Source organism: Lates calcarifer, linkage group LG23 (assembly GCF_001640805.2).
Source record: "Lates calcarifer isolate ASB-BC8 linkage group LG23, TLL_Latcal_v3, whole genome shotgun sequence".
NCBI lineage: Eukaryota > Metazoa > Chordata > Actinopteri > Centropomidae > Lates > Lates calcarifer.
The window spans coordinates 670,889-690,801 of NC_066855.1; the positions used below are offsets into that span (position 1 = coordinate 670,889).

General features: G+C 40.9%; 2 protein-coding genes and 1 long non-coding RNA gene across 3 annotated transcripts; 1 reads left to right on the forward strand and 2 right to left on the reverse strand.

Annotated features, from left to right (window-relative positions):
* Nucleotides 1-672: 672 nt before the first annotated feature.
* On the reverse strand, nucleotides 673-2,534 carry LOC127139205 (uncharacterized). Its single transcript, XR_007809210.1, has 3 exons — nucleotides 2,359-2,534; nucleotides 1,097-1,160; nucleotides 673-756 (listed from the first exon to the last, which is right to left on the reverse strand). It is a non-coding gene; the product is annotated as an uncharacterized LOC127139205 (long non-coding RNA).
* Nucleotides 2,535-4,385: 1,851 nt separating this feature from the next.
* Nucleotides 4,386-7,584, reverse strand: LOC108885272 (uncharacterized). Its single transcript, XM_051066574.1, has 5 exons — nucleotides 7,276-7,584; nucleotides 6,404-6,510; nucleotides 6,029-6,124; nucleotides 5,738-5,899; nucleotides 4,386-5,018 (listed from the first exon to the last, which is right to left on the reverse strand). Exons 1-5 carry the CDS (start codon nucleotides 7,349-7,351, stop codon nucleotides 4,806-4,808), a joined length of 654 nt encoding a protein of 217 aa, XP_050922531.1. The 5' UTR covers nucleotides 7,352-7,584; the 3' UTR covers nucleotides 4,386-4,805.
* Nucleotides 7,585-8,224: 640 nt separating this feature from the next.
* LOC108885271 (ras-related protein Rab-37-like) lies at nucleotides 8,225-19,913 on the forward strand. Its single transcript, XM_018679539.2, is given in 10 exon segments — nucleotides 8,225-8,763; nucleotides 13,031-13,141; nucleotides 14,570-14,590; nucleotides 14,592-14,612; nucleotides 14,791-14,857; nucleotides 14,956-15,008; nucleotides 15,228-15,293; nucleotides 15,802-15,858; nucleotides 15,978-16,054; nucleotides 16,849-19,913. Coding segments are annotated over 10 exon segments (735 nt in total). The 5' UTR covers nucleotides 8,225-8,607; the 3' UTR covers nucleotides 16,955-19,913.

Here is a 19,913-nt window from a genome sequence, read left to right on the forward strand (position 1 = left end):
TCACTTAAAGAGGAAAGAAAAGGTTAAATGTCATAGTACAATAAGGCACCAAAAATAAATGAATCAATAAATATCATAGTATAGTAAGGCATCACATTTTTATGATTTAGAGGGAGAGAGAGAGAGAGAGACAGAAAGAAACAAAGAAAGAGAGGGAGACAGAGGGAGAATTAGAGAATTGAAGACGGAAGCACAACAAGAGTCATCATCGTCCTCATGTTTATTTACGCTAAAATCTCATTTGACCGCGTGAGACTTGAGTTTTAAGAGTCCAGACTCTGGTTGTTGGTGGTGACTCTGTTAGTGTGTGGTGTGGCTGTGTTGGTCTTCTCTCTGCACCTCACACACTATAAGAACAAAACTGTGAAATCTGACATTATCTGTCGATGTGTGTGTGATCTCTCACATTTTCTACATCGGGTAAGATTTTAAAAATCTTCTCGTGTGTGTCAGGGTTAAGAGAGAGGGGGAAAGAGACAGAGAGAGAGAGCTGATGTTTAAATTCTTCTTTTTCTTTGAACTGAACATTCATGAACTATGTCAATAAACTTTAATGATGAGTGAAGTCTTCTTGTGACAAATCAAACTACTCAGACTTCAGATCAGTTACTGAGGATAAACAGTTTAATGTCAGTGCTGTGTGTTGGACAGTTGATGTAAAGCTGTTGGTGAATTACCTGGAGGCCTCTGTCCTGGTCTCACAGAACTTCTTCACTGTACGAAGACTCTCTGTGATCGTGGATGAAGTGGTGACACCTGGAGGAAATAAAAAGAGAAAGATACAAAAGAAAATGATCAATACACTATGACCTATTCCTCATTAAGAGTTTAACCATGAAAACAGAGAAATATTCAACATTACAGCTGAACCACAACATTCTCCAAACGTTAGAGGAGTGTCTCAGAAAATGGGCTGTGTACTGTCACATATGACAAGAAGAAACATCACATCTTTAACAATCAATGACAAGAAATAACTGGGAAAATGTAACTTCATTAAATACCATGTATTTAAACAATAACACGGTTATTAACTTTAATAATTCAGCTCATCAACACATGTTTTTCAGACTGAGTAACTCTTTAGGACACATACCTGTTTGGTTTGTCAGGTGAGAGCAGGTGTTTCTGTCCAGGCTGCAGCAGCTCAACCAGTCAACCTGGAAAACACAAGTACAGCAGCTGAAAAACAGAGAACCTCATTAATAAAGAAAACCTGAACAGTGGAGAAGAATACAACACTGAAAACTAAACACTAGAACCATGACAATCACACTGAGTTGTGAGGTGAATACATTCTGTTAGTAGAACATGACTTTATTGATCTCAGAGAGAAAGCAATTATTAAAATAGCTTTTATAATCATTTCTAACAGTAACCTCAGCTCAGACACTGTGACCTGCTCTGTGGAGGAGCACAGAGTTCAAACAGTTTTTCAAGCTTGAATTTAACACAAAACTGAGCTCAATAAAGTCTCAAGTCACCACACACAAATTTCTAATCATTAATATACAAAACAGGGGATCAATGGATGGCTATGGACAGATCACTGCCACAAAGCTACAAAGACACACAAAACGACAGAGACAAAAAACTGAGTCGCAAAACGATTACAGCGAAACAGTTAACTGCCACACTGAAACAAAATGGCCACAAAGAAACGTTAAATGACCTGGAATGGACACAAAACTACAAAGACACAATACGATGCAACACAACCACACAGAAACTGACCATAAGTAGATGTAGAACACCTAGAGACGCTAAACTAAGCAATACCATAACAAATAGACACAAAATGACCACATGACATGATAATCCGCCATAAACTGACTTAAAACGACCGAGATGGAGTTCAACATTACAAAGAAGCAGTAAGATGTCTGCAGAGTAACAGAGATGCAAACGGAGCAGTAAACAGACAGAATACTCAACAGTTACCACCTCCACAGCTCATGTTAGAGGCTTTAGTCACAGAAACACAAACACACTTTAACCCACGCAAATAAAAACGACGACAAAAAAGGGAAGAACATAACTAAAAGATAAGGCTAATGCTAACGACCCCCACTAATGCTAATGCTAACACCAAGGTGTAAAAAGTGTAAACAAATACAAACTGTGATTTACACAGATCCCATTACCAAGAGCTGTCCACATTAGACCCACAACTCATGTCAGGGACGCCTCAGTCACAGAAACACAGACACACTCTTACCCACGCGATATAAACGACTGAAATGGAAATAAAAGATATAATTGCAAGGTAATGCTAATGCTAACGCTCTCTGATAGCGTTAATGCTAACGCTCGCTGATAACGTTAATGCTAACGCTAGCCGCTAACTGTTTGCCTTACCTTCACAGGTGTGTTCAGCGTCCAGTCTCACTCGTGTTGGACAAAAAGCAGCTCCACGGTTTGTTTTAGCTTCCAGATCTCTCCGGTAACGGCGCTCTCTCACAGGACTGACAAACAGATGCATTGGTTTAAACGTTGGTTTAAATCTGTTTTCCGACTTCCTTTCTCCGCCTCTCGGCGCTCCTCCCAGAATGTCATAACCAATGATTAGACAGTCGCAGGCAATGACGACATACGTCAGCACATTGGCAGAAAAAGGCTGATTGGCCGACCGATTCTGGCCCGCCTAGCAACGGCCTCTGATTGGTCTTAAAATACCTCCACCGGAAAGACAGAGAGCTGAAGTTGAAACTCCTTTATATGCGACTCTAACAAACTGGACATGAGCCACACGTCACCTGTAACATCTATGTACACTGTGGTTAGCAGCAGCTTTATTGCCCCTGATAGTGGGGTCTCAAATACACTTTTTTTTACTCAGTTTATTTAACAGATCACATGTGGAGTGGTGTATTGTGGAGTGATAAACTAATAATAATTCATCATTAATATATGTTTTTTCTTTACTCTCTATTAAACAGTGTTACTACTTTCACTGTCAATCTTTTTCAACCACTGGAGAAATATAATACATAATCTGACCACAAGATGTCGCCAGATCACTCTAAATCATGTGCCCATCAGGATTAGGGGCCTAACTGCATACACTATGCGTACATGCATATGAGAACTACTTCTTTATCTGTTTTGTTGAAAAAGTGCAATAACACAACGACCACAAGATGTCGTACCACCACTGCTACACTATGTGGCCCTTAGCTCAGCTTGATTTGTGTTCAAATTATGCATTGAAATTAGAGGTATTTCTTCATAAACTGATTTTACAGGAAAAAAAATGAATTTGTGAAAGGGTAAGGTTTATGATGATGTTAAAAGTAAATCTTTGATGATTACTGGTCCTCCTTAGTCAGGCTGTGGTCTTAATCCCTGTATAAAATATGTTGTGAATGGTGCAAGCTTATCAGCAAGATATTTTGTCAGCATTTCTTTGAAAAACCCTCAGCAAGAATATAAAGAGCAGATGTATTTCAGAGGTTCGTGGTATGCAGAGGGAGTGTGGGTAACGCCTGGTACACTGTTTGGGAGTTGGAATGCTGTCATGAATCAGAACCAATGATGGATGTGAGGAGTCTGCAGACATGGCATTCTAATTCGTGGATGTTAGAAGGTAATTTGCTGTTTGTGGGTCATTGTGCACTCCACTGCCTAATTGGATAATGCACCATGATAAACTGAGGCATATTTTTATAAACCACAAGTGTAAACATTTGGACTTGGAAGTGTCCATGTTTTTCCTCTTCATAAAGAAGGAATGAGTCATGAGGTTACTGGATAGCCACTGGCTAGAGTGAGAGATCTGTATTCTTGCTTCTCAGTCCAGGCCAGTATCAGGACAGGTCATCCTCAATGGATGCACAAACAGCAAAGTACAATCTCCACAGCTCTCAGATACTCCCTGGTTGTGGTGGGTTTGTGTTTTCTGTAGTTAGTGTTTGATCTGAGTTAAACAGTAACCTTGGACTGTCGAACTTTCCCTCTCAAACTCAAAGCAACAGCCACTGGTTAAGTATTTGGGCTAAACAGAGTTACTGTTTAAGCAAAGCCTGGTCTCACCAAAGACACCTCTTTGACAGTAAGACCTTAAGATTTTTTAGTTAAGCCAGTTCAGCTAATATTAACTTATGCTGTGAAATTATGTAGAGACTCTGTGTTTAAGATGTTTGCTTTTCAACTACGTGTTTCAACATGAGTGATCACAGTCACAATCACATGGTGACACTGAGTTTTCAGTCAGTGTTTCGTGTCTACTGATGGAAGTGTCAGCCCGCCACATGGACTCACCTCATCTGTCGAGCTGTGACATTTAAGCTGTGATGAGTTATGGTTCATAGGAAATAATGTAAAGGCAGAAATACTGAATCAAAAACAATATTTGGTTGTTTTTCAAAAGATCACACAACACACTGTTGTGTATTTCAGAGGTTTAGGGATTTAATTGGTGTGAAAGCTGCTAAAGTTGTAGACCTTCAGTAAAAGACCACAGTACAAAAATATCCCAATCAGTTTCTTAAGAAATCATATTGGTCAAACCTTAAAAAATGTTCTCCTGTTATACCATTCTTAGACAAAAGTAAAACAGCCAGAAATTACATGGCCATTGCAGAGATATGTTATCTTATTCCTGGGGAGTGTACAGCTTGAGTCAGAGTCATTATCATGAGAATACCTCCAAACAGAATCACAAAGATCTATCAACAGCTTTGCCTCAAAGAACAAGCATTCTCTTCCCGAAAGGCTTTTCTTGTCCCTGATGGCGTCACTCTCTTGGCTCTAACAACAGTAGGCCTCTTCCTTATGCTGTGGCTTGGCAAAGAACTCTGGGACCATCAGAGAGACAGAAACCTGGAGCTCTGTGTTGGGCAGGAGGAGGAAGCTGGGCCTTGGAGCACTGTGGATGGTTGACTGAGGTCATATGTGTCTTCGCTGAGGTTGGAGGACTCATCCTGGGAGTGAATCGACAGGTGAACATCCAGAGACTGCAGATTTACAGATGACATATCGAGGGACTGTCGAAGGGTTTCCTCATATGTTGGTGGAGGCTAAAATGGAAAGAGACAAAGGAAATATTATGATCTGACATGTCTAAAGATCTATTTTTAAAGGGAACTCCCAGGGTTTAGACATAAAAACCAGTCATGGCGAGCTACTATTCAGCTGGAGGAGGCTCTGTGGCTCTGGAGGAGCTTTCAAAAGTCTAGAAAGATTGTTTGTCTCAGCTTGGTCTGGCACCTTCAGAAAGACTGCGTCACAAACTGGAGGTGACAAATTTTAATAGTTAGGGAAGATCTAATGAAAAGCGATTTATGTTAATATAGGAAACATTTGCTTATTTCCTCTGATTTATTCAGCAATTCACATACGGTATGGCGGCAGTTTCTACCATGTGGGGTCAATCGATCAGTGAGAGCTAAGTTGTGAAAAATGTTAACTGGCTTAGCTACAAAGCTGGAGATGGGAGCTGAGTAGTTGGCTAAGCATTAAGATTAGAAGCAGTGGGGAACTGCTAACCTGTGCTAACCTGCCATATTTGTTAACCCACACTGAAGCAAAAGACACTGCACAGAGGAACTGCATGGATGGATAAACTGTTGTTCATCAAGAAATAGTTCCAGCCTGCAACTTCCCCTAAAAACAATAATTGTTGTTTTTACATTTCTGTTTAATCAATAAGATGCATCGTGATAATTGGTGAGCTTTAGACATGATGTTAGGTGGTATTTTTCAACCAAGCAGAATCTGTAGCTCTCTGTATGCTCACCTCATCATGGGAGCCACTGAGGCCGAAGCGCTGTGCGATCAGACTGTGGATCTGTCTCTGCCTGTCTTTCTTACGAACGCTCTCGTAGGAGGGCAGTCTCGGCAGGGGCCCCTCCATGTGGTAGTCATTTGGCTTCCCTATGATAAACAGCCTTCCAGGAAGCTAGATTACACACACACACACACACAGACATAAACACACACAAACAGTCTGATAACAAATTTCTAACTGTCCAAGACGAACTTCAGATATTTAACAACTTTATCATCTCTAAGTCCTGAAACTTCGTACCTGTGGTCTGATAGCTCCTCGGTTCGTGGCAGCACTGTGCTCATCATGGGTTACGGCCATCAACGTATGTCTGCTGTGGTAATGTGGAGGATCGTCCTCGAAAAGGAGATGATAATAACAGTTCTCATCTTACAGTGTTTGTTTCAGTTACACTTATAAAGCAGCTGAGGAGCTGTTAAATCTCAGGGTTACTTTTCAAAAGCGATAATTTGTATATGCTCTAACCCTACGACAATTCATAGTAGTTAACTTAGCACGGGCTCCTCCAATCAAAAACATCCTAATATGCTAACACTATTTCTCTGAGTGGGGAGTTATAAAGTATTTGATTTATGTATAATAACAGCTAAAGGCGAGATCCTCCTGGGTTCTTACTGTGTATTGTTCTGTTCTGTAGGGTCTGAATCGGCAGCAGAGTGGATCTTTTCTGTACAGGACCACCACCAGCATCAGGATCACTAAACAAAACACTACGCAGGACACTGAGAGAAACAGCACACAGAAGAAAAGGTGGACCCCAAAGCAGACTGTTAATATGTTAAAACAAATAAAAGAAACAAATACAATGAAAGGGCAAGAAATGAACTCATACTCTGATGAGACAGAATCTATAGTTTAAAGTTGAATATTTAAGTTATGTCAGATTTTTGTAACTGCACCAACAAAGCAGTAGCTGGAGAATGTTTTTGAATCTTAAACTGATCTTGAATTATATATTTTTTGTTTGTAGGTAAATGGAATGACTAAGCTGTGACACATCATGTTGTTGACTGTAGTAACCTGATAACTTTATGTCATATGAGCTATACAACCTCTTGTAATGTGACATAGGATTCTCCATAAAAAAAAACAATTGTACGTACAGTTGTATCAAAAACATTCTGTTGAACTGACATACATTTAAAGTCATGGGAGGAAATTGTTTTGTGTTCAGGAGAAATCATAACTTTCATGTCACTGGACTGAGAGGGTTATCGGACTGTACACACAGAAATCTTATTCAAATCAATTTGATTTTACTCTTAATAATAAATAAAAAAGTAAATAGACTTTATTCTTTAGTGGACATCTCCCCCCACATCTGCCCTGTATTATCACTGATGTTATTAGGAGCTGTGAACAAAACAAATATATGTATACATCTCCTAACAGTGGTCAGCACCCACTAAGAAATCTATCCAATAAGCACCAAAACATTTTGTTTTTCCTCACTTTACACAGGCAGTAATAAAAAGGGCTGTACCCACCTGAGGCCACAATGACAGTCAGTAACTCTGGTGCCATCGTAGGAATCTCTCTCTGAGACGGAGGCGAAAGAGACATCAAACTGTTTCCCTCTTCAGTCAGTATCCCAGCTTCACCTACATCACCAGCTTAAAACAACACCCCAGCTGGAGGAAAACAGCTGACTCTTTGGAATTCACCTGAACTGGTTCAGAGCTCCTGAGCACCACACAGACACATAAGCCAGCAGGTAAATATTAACACCATGTCGGGAGAGTGGCTGAATGTCCAGCAGGAAGAACTCACCTCAAACTACCCTGAGGAAGAAAAAGAAAGAAAACAGGCTCTGCAAAGCTGAACCTTGTGCAGACTCTAGTGGAGGTTAACGGAGACACACCCACAGGGCTCTTTAAAAACGAGTACTGATTAATAAGCACGATGGTTTGAGCCAGTTTAAAGGAGCCAACTGTAACTACAATAAATAAACATTACAAGTGAAAGTTCTACATTCAAAAATGGATGAAGAATGTAATTAATTACAGCAAATGTACTTCAAGTGCCAAGAATGCAGTAAAATGGAGTTCATCATCATCATCATTATTATTATTATTGAATATGTGTATAACCATGTGTAAGCAGCATTGAAATATTATCATAGATCATCATATTTTATGAGCTGAACATATGTTTAGTAAAATCAGTTTCCATCTGAACTGTGCTGCAGAGCAGAATTCAATGGCATTAAATAGAGAGCATAGTTTCTTGACCTTTCCTGGTATAAACACTAACCTTGTTGGGGCCTGTAGTCCTTATGGGGACTAAAGCCTAAAGATACTAAAGCTTAGAAAGCAAATGTTCCAGTTTTAATAAGGAGCATTCAGAGAGCTGGGGGACTTGTTGTGACTTGACTTGGACTTGGCTCTGACACAGGTCAGCGCTTGAATGAAGCATCATCCCTCCTCACTCACTACATCCTTACATCCTTACATCCTTCCTCCCTCATCTCTTTCTTTCTCATCCACACAACCTGTCATTCTACAAACTTCACATCGTTTTCCTAAATGTCCGCTCTTCCTCTCTCCATCCTCCTCCCCCCGCTCCATCATCCTCACCTCCCCCACCCTTTTACATTGTATGTGGCGTGATGTGGATGAACGATCACGACGCGCCTTTCAAATGTTAAGTGATGTAGGCAGAGGCCCGCAGACTGTGATTCACTCCAAAGGAGGAGCTTATAGAGGAGCTGGAGGAGGAGTGGAAGCGGAGAGGGAGTTGCGTGGTTTGGTTTGTCAGCTTTCATTCTCCTCAGCAGGGTCCTCCGTTGTAAACGCACGCACGCACGGGAGGACGACAGCATGGAGCGGATGGAGTCGATGGAGCCGATCTCGGCGTACTACACCTCATCTTACCCGGAGATCCAGCCTGACAGCGGCTTCGGATCCAGAGAGACCACCGAGAACCAGGCGAAGACTCCACCAGCTCCGACATATGACGAGGATTTGGTGCACAAGGTATGGCGACATGGTTCAGCTTTACAACCAGCAGAGTGTGTCACTGAGCCGAATAGTTTTAGATTTTTTAGCTAAGATTTGAAACTTTGCCAAACTGCTCCAATCCAACAAGTCTTCTTCATCCTCCTCCTCTTTTTCCTCTAATTTATTTATTGTAAACTTGAAAGAAAACGTCCCTAAACCCCTCAGTGCCCGCGTCCTGTAGTCCGGGTTCGCCTCCGCGCTGGACCGGCTCTGCGCTCTCCGTGGTGCTGATCTTCACTTGGACGCAGTTTCACTTGGTCCGTTTCCAGCCTCGCTGCGTGTCAGCTTTGATCCAAAACACATGAATCCTTCACTTCCTGCTTCCTCCTGTCACTTTCAACATTTCAATCAGAGGTGACAGTCAGTCAGTGACAGAAGCGATTTAACCATCAACAGAGGAGGAGGAGGGTTAACATTTAGAGGGCAGCTCATCACATACAGGAGAGTCTGTCTCCAGGTGTTGGACTCAGCATCAGCATCAGCTGAATAAATGAAACAAAGAGGTGAGTTTACCAGACCTCATCTCTGCTGGATGATTTATACCAGATTGGAAATTTCCCCACGTGATGCAGGTCATGTGATGTAAGTTACGAGTTAACTCTGTTTGCTGAGGAGTGGTTAAATCTCTGAAAAGCAGCAATACCACTCAACTTTAACGTTTTGGTTCAGTCCGACCACTCCAACACCACCTGCCCAGCACCAAACAGCAGATAGACAGTTAGTGCCCAGCCACAGACTAAATAATAGACCTACATCTGTCAGCTGGATCCTCTGGCTCTGATTTTACACTGACATCTGTATTGCTCGTTATGAGGTGCTGTCATATCTACACAGCTCCTGTCAAGCAGTTAAACTACATTTTAGTGCACAGACTACAGTGATTCCCTCCAGTGTTGGCCTTTGACCCGTCTGTAGAAGGAACAAAGAAAAAACAAAGAAACTCCCTTTGGGCCTCAGTGAAATGTCACATCATATTATTCTGTGTTGCAGGAGCAGCTTCAGGTTCAGCTGAGGGAGCTCAGTCAACACTTGTGTGTTTTTAATATCAGTTTGTAACGTCCTACTTCCCTTTGAAATATCGGTCACTGTGGGAAATGAGCGCACGCTCTGATGCTTTTCTATTTTAACGTGTCTCAGAAAAGTTCATTTGATGGTTGATTCGTTAGAATTTTCCATTTGTCTGATGGTAAAATAAAATAGTGACACACTGACTTGTCGTGAATCATAATGTCACTGCACTGATGATTCTGTTCCTCAGGTTAAGACTCCTGCTAAGTGACTTCATGTCATTAGTGTGAGTTTAGTGAGAAGTGGGTTTTCCCAAAGGCTAATGGTCCTACGAGACATAAACCAGGTTACCCTAATGTAACCACTGTGCTCTTTGACCAGCTTCCTTTAATTGCCTTAGAAACTCTGTGTGTGTGTTTCTACTGTGAGGGGAGCAGGTGCTTTGCAAAGGGGTAAATTATAACAACACAAGCTGTTGTGCAGTGCTCGTCAGGTGAATGCCACGAACAAGTTTGTCTGTTCATTTTGCCCCGTTAGTTCTTTTTTTCCTTCTCTTTTCCCCTGAGGAGTCATTATGCAACAAAACAGGAGCTTCTCTGAGTGCTCTTTAGTTAGGTCAATGGTCAGACCTGGAGCTGAAATGGCTCTTTCTCCTATGTCTTAAGGTTATTTATTTAAAAATATAATCTTTCATAAAGCGTAACAGAAGAATTGATCCACACTGTTTTGGTGTCCACAAGCCTCGTCAGCCTTAGAAGAAGCAGGCCTAGCCTTCAGAGGAACAAATAAGATGGGAAGCTACAGTAATCAGCTGCCATTCTGTGGTTTCATATCCCAGCTGTGTTGTGTATTGAACAGTCTAAACAAGCAGCAAAATGAGAAATGTCAGGCTAAATTAAATTCCACCCTGTGTCACAGACTTTATATTCCCCAGGAAGACAGAGGTGACGTTTCTCACTGCTGAGGCAGAGGTGATTTCCACCCTCAGACAGGAAGCAGGGAAACTCACTGATGAATAAAACCTAACGCTTTCTTCATTCATTCTCCACACACACACACACACACACACACACACACACAGTATACTGTATACATCATACACATCGTCCACTAATTCACAAACATCTGCTGTGGTTTCACTTAATTGCCTCCAGTCTCCGGTGGGGGCTTTATGAGAAAGGCTGACCTGTGTTACCATGGAAACAGCATCATGCTTCCCTCCTCCCCCCACCACAAATACATCCTGATCATCATCACGTGTGCATGTATGTATGTGTAATGCTACAAGTATAGAGTTTCCTCGCTCGGTCGGCTCTGTCCTCGCAGGCAGGCGTTATGTTACACACTCAGCGACGTCAAGTAAACAGGAAACAGATTCCATTAACTCTCAGAAGGATCTGATGAAACAATAATATCCCTGCTGGTTTGTAAAACACTCTGTATTTTAATTAAAGCCACTTTGTGTGCACTTTCCTTATCCCTCATTCCATTTATTTTTCTGTGTTTGTCTCTTCACATGGCCCCACTTAAGATTAGATTTCACACATGCCAACGCCTGCATAGAGCTGAGGATGTTTGTTCAGACTTTACACCATGTTTTTTTAAACCTTTCCAAAACCAAAAACATCCTTTGACCCTTCCTCTCGACCTGCTTGTCTCTGTCTCAGCCCTGTTGATGTTGGCCTCTGTCTCCTGCCACTCACCATCCACCCACCAGTTTTCCTTAGACTTTCCCTCCTACCCCAGTCACCTGATCCACCTGCACAGAATTCAACAACTGTTTCAAAAGTTACTGACATTTTTGATTTGTCTGTCAGTATCACTGTGAGCTGCAGATGTGTCATGTGAGAATGGAAATGCATCATCATGTGCAGTGACGCAACATAATCGATTATTGCCTTCTGATGAATCGTTGATAGGATAATCGTAATCAAATTGTGAGATCAATAAAAATGCACAGCCCTAGATAGTACGCTGAAATTATCCAAGTAACCGGTCGAGGCAGACGGCCGCTCACCCTGAGTCTGCTCCAGGTTTCTCTTAAAGAACGTTCTTCCCTGGTGCTGCTCATGGTGGATCTGCTGGGTCTCTCTCTGTAAACATAGAGACAGTCTAGGACCTGCTCTGTATGAAAAGTGCCTCGAAATAACTTCTGTTTGGTGCCATATAAATAAAACTGAACTGAACTGAATACATGACGTGCAGGAGAGGCTGAAAGGAACGTCAAACGTTTGTTATTAGCAGGTGCTGTCTGTGTTATGATATGATATATATCCATGCCAAAATATTACAGAAACCCCAAAATGTTACTGTTACTTATACGTTACTGTATAAAGCTGATATGAAGTCAGAGGATGGTTGTTGAGGCTGTGTCCATATTTAAGTGACACTTTTCTAAGAGTTTTTAAAATCCCTGAGATCAAAGAGAAGCTGTAAAACCTGTAACTGCTGAGAAAAGCTGCTCCATCTTCTCAACTCTAATCCCCCCCTTTATAATTCATAAGCATTAAGACAAAACTGAGCTGCACTTGAACCACTGCCTGGTTTAACTGATGTTTGCATTATCCTGACTCCACCTGTCTTGCTTGTGTAAAATGTCAGGTTGGTTGGTCCAGACTAAAGCCACGTCTCAGCACAATGTCCACATCACTTTCCACGTCCAAAGCTTTCAGGAGTGAGTCTTCAAGACCGGCTGCTGATGACTCACCTCTACACGTCTTAATAAAACCTCCTCTGAATGTCAGTGGACAAAAATGACCAATCACAACAACAACAGACACTCAGCGTGTACTTACAGCATCAAACGTCCTCTCTATTAGAAGACAGAACAGCTTGGCCGTGTCTCACTCTCTGTATCTGTCACATTTGGAGGGCACTGTTTGTGTGGAGGTGTTGTGTACCTCAGCGTGACTTTTCTAAGTGGGCTTCAAATGAAAAGCGAGCCTGTATTGACTGCTGGCCCCGGTGACTAACTTGGATGCTTCTGAATGTTGTCTTTCATTCATTGTATTGTCTTGAAGGTTATCTCCTCCTGCTCGTGAGTCACACTGTAAGAGCAGTACACTGCCAAGCTCTTGTAAAAGATAATATTATTTGTACTGCTTGGAAGAAGAAATGTCCACCGTGACGCAGATGCTGACTCATAACTCAAAATTACAAAATGACTGTGAGGAGTTTAGGCAGACATGTCGCTGCTAAGACTCCTGAGTGTGTGTTTGTGTGTGTTTTCCTGCAGACGATCCTGGTCGGGGACAGTGGAGTGGGAAAGACGTCTCTGTTGGTGCAGTTCGACCAGGGCAAGTTCATCCCTGGCTCCTTCTCTGCCACAGTGGGCATCGGATTCACGGTGTGTGTCTTCTTTACACACATGTACACTTCATGTCCGAGTGATGTGTTTGTCACTTCAACAAAACATATTTTTCATTTATATCTCATGGTATTTAACCATGCAGTCAGTTTGTGGCACTCACAGAATTAAAAATCCTCTGAGAGGCAGTTTCTCTGTTACCCTGGACAACACACACCTCTGACTTCCACAAGCAGGAAACAGAAGGAGAGAGAAAGAGCCTGCACTTTGAGTCTGTATGTGTTAACAGAGGGGGAGAGTGTGACCCTGGTCTCTGCTGCACTTTTGAGGAAGTTCCTATTTGTTCTTTCTGAGTCTGTTCTACTTCCCTGGTCTGGGGGGAACAGGTTTGACTCACCCGTAGACTGCAGACTGGACTATTAAACCACCACACAACACAACACCCCCCTACAAGTCTGATGATATACTCAGGTTTTACTTTAGAAGTAAAATCACAGGTGGTTCATCTACACAGACTCATTCAGCAGCCAGTAAGTAAGTAAGTAACACTAGCTTAACCAGAAAGACCCTCGCACAGTCACAACAGACATAATTAAACATTAATACGTCCATAGAGGTTGAATAAAATGGTGACGCACAAATCTAATAAGCTACTAATAGCTTCCTCCATTAATGACTCACCAGCCTTTTGTTCCCTCAGTGCTGTTAGGAATGAATGTAGAGAGTACATATGCACCTTCACATAAGTTGGACTATATGAAAGATTTGCAAGGATTTAGCTGCAGGCTAATTCACTGAAATGAATTAATTTTGCTGCCATTTTAAAGGTTTACTGGGATCTGTTGGCAGAAATGGAATATAATATACACATGTATATTTTTATTAGGGAATAATCACCTAAATCTAATAACTGTGGTTTTGTTCAATTAGAATGAGCCATTTCTGTCTACATAGGGAGCGGGTCCTCTTTCATGGAGTCCGCCATGTTTCTACAGTAGCCCAGAACGGACAAACCAAACCAAACATGGCCTCTCTTGTTTTTACACTGATGCCACCAAAGTAAAGGAATTAGTACATGTCAGTTATTACCTAAAGTTTTACAGACTAATTAAATACAATATCGAAATGTAGCTTTATAAACAAACCTCTTCACTTGACTGACCGTAGAGACTCTGACATTTTTGGAAAGGGAGGAATGAGGGGCGGTCAGTGGCTGCAATCTGCACTCTCACCACTAGATGCCACTAAATCCTAAACACCGGTCCTTTAACTGCTGATGTGACTGGACCTTTAATCCACCAAATGAAGACTCTAAAGTGGCTCCAAGGAAAATAGTTGAGAGGACAAATTAAGTGGAAAAACAGTCTGCATGGAAAGATACCACTGAAAGTAACTGAGAGGATGTTTTTGTTTTATTTTTTAATCTGGCTATTCACACAATTTAACATCTGTCTCTGCTTCTCTCAGAACAAAGTGGTAACTGTGGATCGATGTAAAGGTCAAACTACAGGTCAGTAACTCAGCTGCAGTGAAAAAGCTTGATGTGCTTTCATTATAACAGCCTATTTTTAGAGCGCAGGCTGGTTTCCGTTTGGGCACCAGTGTTGCAACTGACAATTATAGTTAGCCAAGTGAAACCAGGCCAGATCACCAAGTATAGCTGTTGTTTTTTTCCTTTTCTGTTACAGATTTGGGACACAGCGGGACAGGAAAGGTTCAGGAGTGTGACACATGCATATTACAGAGATGCACATGGTGAGCCAAAATCACCGTCATCTACATGTCTGAGTCACAGAGTTGAAGCGTTATGTCCTAATGTTTATTCCTCATTTTTGTTGGTTTTGTTTCCAAAGCTTTGCTCCTCCTGTATGACATCACCAGCAAATCATCCTTTGACAACATTAGGGTAAGTCTGGGATGTGTCTACAGCCTGGAAAGAGATGGGTGGGTTAGGAAGGGGAAATGACCTTTAACAAAAACTAATAAAGCCACAGAGAGCTCATAGAGACTGATCTATTGTCAAGTGTGTGTATGTTGTCATAATTAACCTCCCCTCTGAGTTTCAGTCTTATGTAACCTCATGTTCTGACTGTGTATGTATGTGTCTGTCTGTTTGCTATTTCAGGCATGGCTAACAGAGATCCATGAGTATGCACAGAGCGATGTAGTCATCATGTTGCTGGGCAACAAGGTGAGAGGGAATACCTTGAGAGGCTCAGGAACTGAAGGGCAGAGAGTTAAGGAGATAGTAAATGAAGTGGTCTTTGGTGAAAATTGAAAAATGAAATTCATGACAGGAGATAAACAATAGATGTCGCTGCTGAATGAGGTTCAGAATATTAACTGAATATCCACAAAGAAAGCTACTGGATAATACAAATAAAGGAAGTAGAACTGATTAGCAGAGCAGCTGAGTGTTTTGATGTTTTTGATGAAAAAAAAAATCAGCTTCAAGGATACACAGAGTGAAACCATAACTCCTTTTACTCACTGCATATTTGGATACTGCTGATTCTGCAGTTGGAAAACGTTTCAGACCTTTTTTGGTAACAAGCAGTTTTGTTTTGAGAATCTTAGATCGAAAGAGAGAACACATTTTTAGGATTCTTGTTTTGGCACCAAGTTTTTCCGAGCACTTCTTACAGTACCACACATTAATAGGATTTGACTGTAAGTAATGTTGTGAATGTCTGTGTCAGGCTGACATGAGCAGTGACAGAGCGATCAGGAGAGATGAAGGAGAGAGGCTGGCCAGAGTGAGTATTTCATCCACTCCAGTTCAACTGTAACTGATGTGCAACATTAATCACAAACATTTTCTACATCAGACTCTGGAGGATTGTTCACTGTTGTTTTCTCTTCTTCATGTTTTCAGGAGTATTCAGTTCCCTTTATGGAGACAAGTGCCAAGACTGGAGTCAATGTAGAGCTGGCTTTCACTGCTGTGGCCAAGTATGAAACACATGATGATTTCTACATCTCCTGTATCTGTTTGTCCTCCACACGAAGCTGGCATCTAATTATTCTTTGAATTTGCATTTGTCCCTAAAATGACCTTAATGTTTCAATAATTAAATAGAATCACTCGGTGCCTGTAGAGCTGTTTTTTTATAACTAGTTTAAATCCTTTTTTTTCATATTAGTGATAATGTATCTTATATGTGTACTGAATAGGAATCCCTTTAAATATTATTCATTGTCTCCTGAAAATATTTATCATGATTCAATGAACTTCAGTCATAACACAGCACCAATGATCACATTGATTCCAATCATTCTTTAAATAAAACATCATATTCCATTGATTTATATGATTAATGTGATTAATATGAGGAATATTAGAAACCACAGACCTCCTCTCCTTCTCTAAACTCTGCTCTGCATGGCAGAACATATTTGTTGCTACAGATTTTTTTTCCTTGCCACAATGTAAAGATGGTATTAAATGAATGTTTTGGTCAGCAGCTCTTTGAAGCAGAAGCTTGCACAGCAGACTTTACAGACAGTGGAGCGAAACTGCCCCGCACCACATAATTTACTTTCAAATGCAAATAACACTGAAAACGTCAGCTGGCTGTGGTCAGACAGGAACCTTCATTTCATCAGAGGAGAGGTGGACAACACACACTGAGCTTCACCCAAACCCTAGCACACACATTACGCAAGTTATTTCTTGATATGTCCAGTAGATTCATTATGGTTTGTGTCGTTTTCTAAACTGTCTGATGTCTGGTTCTGTTCCTCAGAGAACTGAAGCACCGAGCCGTCCAGCACCCCAACGAACCCAAGTTCCAAATCCACGAATACATCGAAGCACAGAAGGAGAAGTCAGGCTGCTGCAGCTACTTTTAAATCCCATCTCCTGAGTCCTCCTCCCACCACTCTGGGTGAACAGACTGTCAGAGATGCACTGAGAGCTACAGAGTGGGAGGAGGATCTATTAACTCACTGCTGCTCCCAAAATATGATGCTGCCATTCATTCAAGACGAAGAGCCAAAAGTAGACCAGTGGAATCAGAGGAGGATAAACCGAGATACAAACTCATGAAGCCCACATGTTTCTGAGCTGAGGGCAGCTTCCTCAAATCCTATGAGAAAATAACCCGACAGTTGCTGTTTGCTTTCTTTATGAGAGTAAGATGAGAAGATCAATACCACTTGTGTGTGTGGGTAAAGAACAGAGCTTTTGTAAGGATGTGATTAGACCAGATTAGCATGTGGACTGAAGGTAGGAGGACACATCCAGCCTAGATACCACATCATCACTGTGCTGAAGAGAGAAAGAAAACTACAAACAGATGTAAATAGATAAATGATCATGTTCATAATAACAATGCTAACATGCATGCTAAGCAGATATAAAGGTTACCATGTTTACCATCTTAGTTTAGCGTGGTAGCATGCTAACATTTGCTGATTACCACTGAACACAAACTACAGCTGAAGCTGTTCAGGGTTCATCCTCTGGTGACCATGAATGTCTGAATCAATCCAAGTGGCATTCGAGACATTTCAGTAGAAAACAGAGATGTCTGTCTCATGATGGCGCCAGAGCAAAAATTAGTCAAATCACCCAAATCAGCAGGTTTCATTCTCTGGTGACCACGAATCTCTGCACAACTTTTCATGTCAATCAGTCCAGTGGTTGCCGAGATGTGTCAACCTGACAGAGATTGCCATCCATAGAGCCATGCTGCTAACGCTGCTAAAAATACGGCTAGAAACATTAGTCTGCTTCAGAGGTGACTCAGTGTCTTGAAATGCAAAAACAACAATGCATATTTTTTATGTGGTGGAACTATTTCTGTCTGTGTGCAGTCACTGCACCCAGCTGTTGTTTGCCAAGAAGTTCCAGCAAGAAATGACCTTGAAAATCAGAAATTGTCTTTCTTATATGTTTTGTTTAGAAGAAGATAAAAGATGTTGTTTAGCTGTATTATTTTCCTTCCTTCCTTCCTTCCTTCCTTCCTTCCTTAACTAGTTGCTTGTTAGCAGGCATACTGGCTCTTTATTAGTCCTTGTAATGTGCTTATTAACACTTTATGTTCTTTTTTTACACAACAAAACACAAAACTAGTTAGTTTTTAGTTAGTTATGATCATTTTAGAGAACACATTCTGAGTCAGAGAGACTTATTTGAACAGTATTAACACTGGTAGTTTTGTTATGTGAGAATAGACCGTATTTGTCAGGTGTTATTCAGGGAGAATTACTGTTGTTGTGTTACCTTATAAGGTCCATACTGAGCAGAGCTTATTGAGATCAGAATTCATGTACAATGACTTCCTTCCTTACCATCAATCAGCAGTAACTAGGAGGTTACTGAGGGAAAACTCTTAGTTAACGGCCTAGTAGCTGTAGAATATGATCATACAGAATAAGGGATTAATAAATTATTTATAATGACTAAAAAAGAGCGAAGTATGCATGTTAATAAGCAACTAGTTACTGGTGTATAGGTGTACCCTAATATAAAGTGTTACTAAAGATAATATCAATCTTCTCATCTAGTGCTCAGCAAGAAAGCAAACAGCCTTTTTCCCCAAAATGTCTTATGTTTTACAGCAAGGTGATTTTCATTTTCCTTAAAAAACTCAGTGAGCTTTTAATTTAGCAAAAACATCACTGCTGACAAACAATGAAACACATCATTTTGCCAAAGTGGAAAAAAAACTGTCGAGCACCCCCACACACACACCCACTCTGCTGAAGCAACCTGAGGCCAAACTGATACAAGTTTAGATCCTATTTGATAAAAAAAACAACATTGCTGCAACCTTGTGTATCATGCAATCTACCAACAGATCCAGACAAAGGCCATACACTGTGTCATGGATGCAATTCAAAGCCAAGTACATGGACAAAAGCCCCGTCTGTCTGTGACTGAGTCAGACCGGTGACGGCTGCTGCTGAAGACTCACTGAGAAAAGCTGATGTTCTCTGAGGAAGTCGACTGTATTTCTGCAGAGGGATGTGTCAGTGATGGAAAACAGTGTCTAGAGGAGGATTTACTGGATAAGAACAAACAGAATTTGAGCTATTTGACATTATCTGTGGCTGGATTTCTCATTTTGTCCGACATATTATCAAACACCTGTGAACATAGTGTATTTGTGAGCGAGTGAACAGATTTCTGACTATTGTTTTTGATATATTGGCTGCATTATTTTCCTCCTCAACATGTATATTTTGCTTTAATGGCCTGATTAATGAACTTCAGTTTAAAGCTCAGTTGCATGTTTGCTGGATTGCATGTACCGAGTCTGTGTGCAGAGCCTCCAGAACATATGAAACTCTATTTATATTTACATCAACATTAACATAGAAATTTGAACAACAAATTAGCATATCTAATCAAATTTTAACTCAATGCTCAGGGTTAAATTTTGTTTTGAAATGTAACAGTATATAACAAGTCCATATCAACATATTAAAGCTGCATTAATTGATTTGGCTCTTTCACCTTCTACATCTTTATTTGATCTATTGGAAACAGAAATATTGATTAATGCAGCTTTAAAGCACAAATGATGTCACAACGAAGGCTTCATGTTCAGGTTTCACTGTCACATGAGCAAGTTTATGAACTTCTGTTTGACAACAGTATGCAATGCTTTCATATTGATCCGTTATTGTATGCTCTGAGTCAGCTTGGACAGCTCAGGTCTAACAGTTTCTAATCGAATATGATTCAGACTGTGGCAATTAGACTTTGTATACACTCAACAGCTGTTTGTTATCAGATCTCTCTGCCAAAAGTTGTCTTTGATGTGTTGTATGCTGCATAAAGAATAAACTATTTTTAACTGAA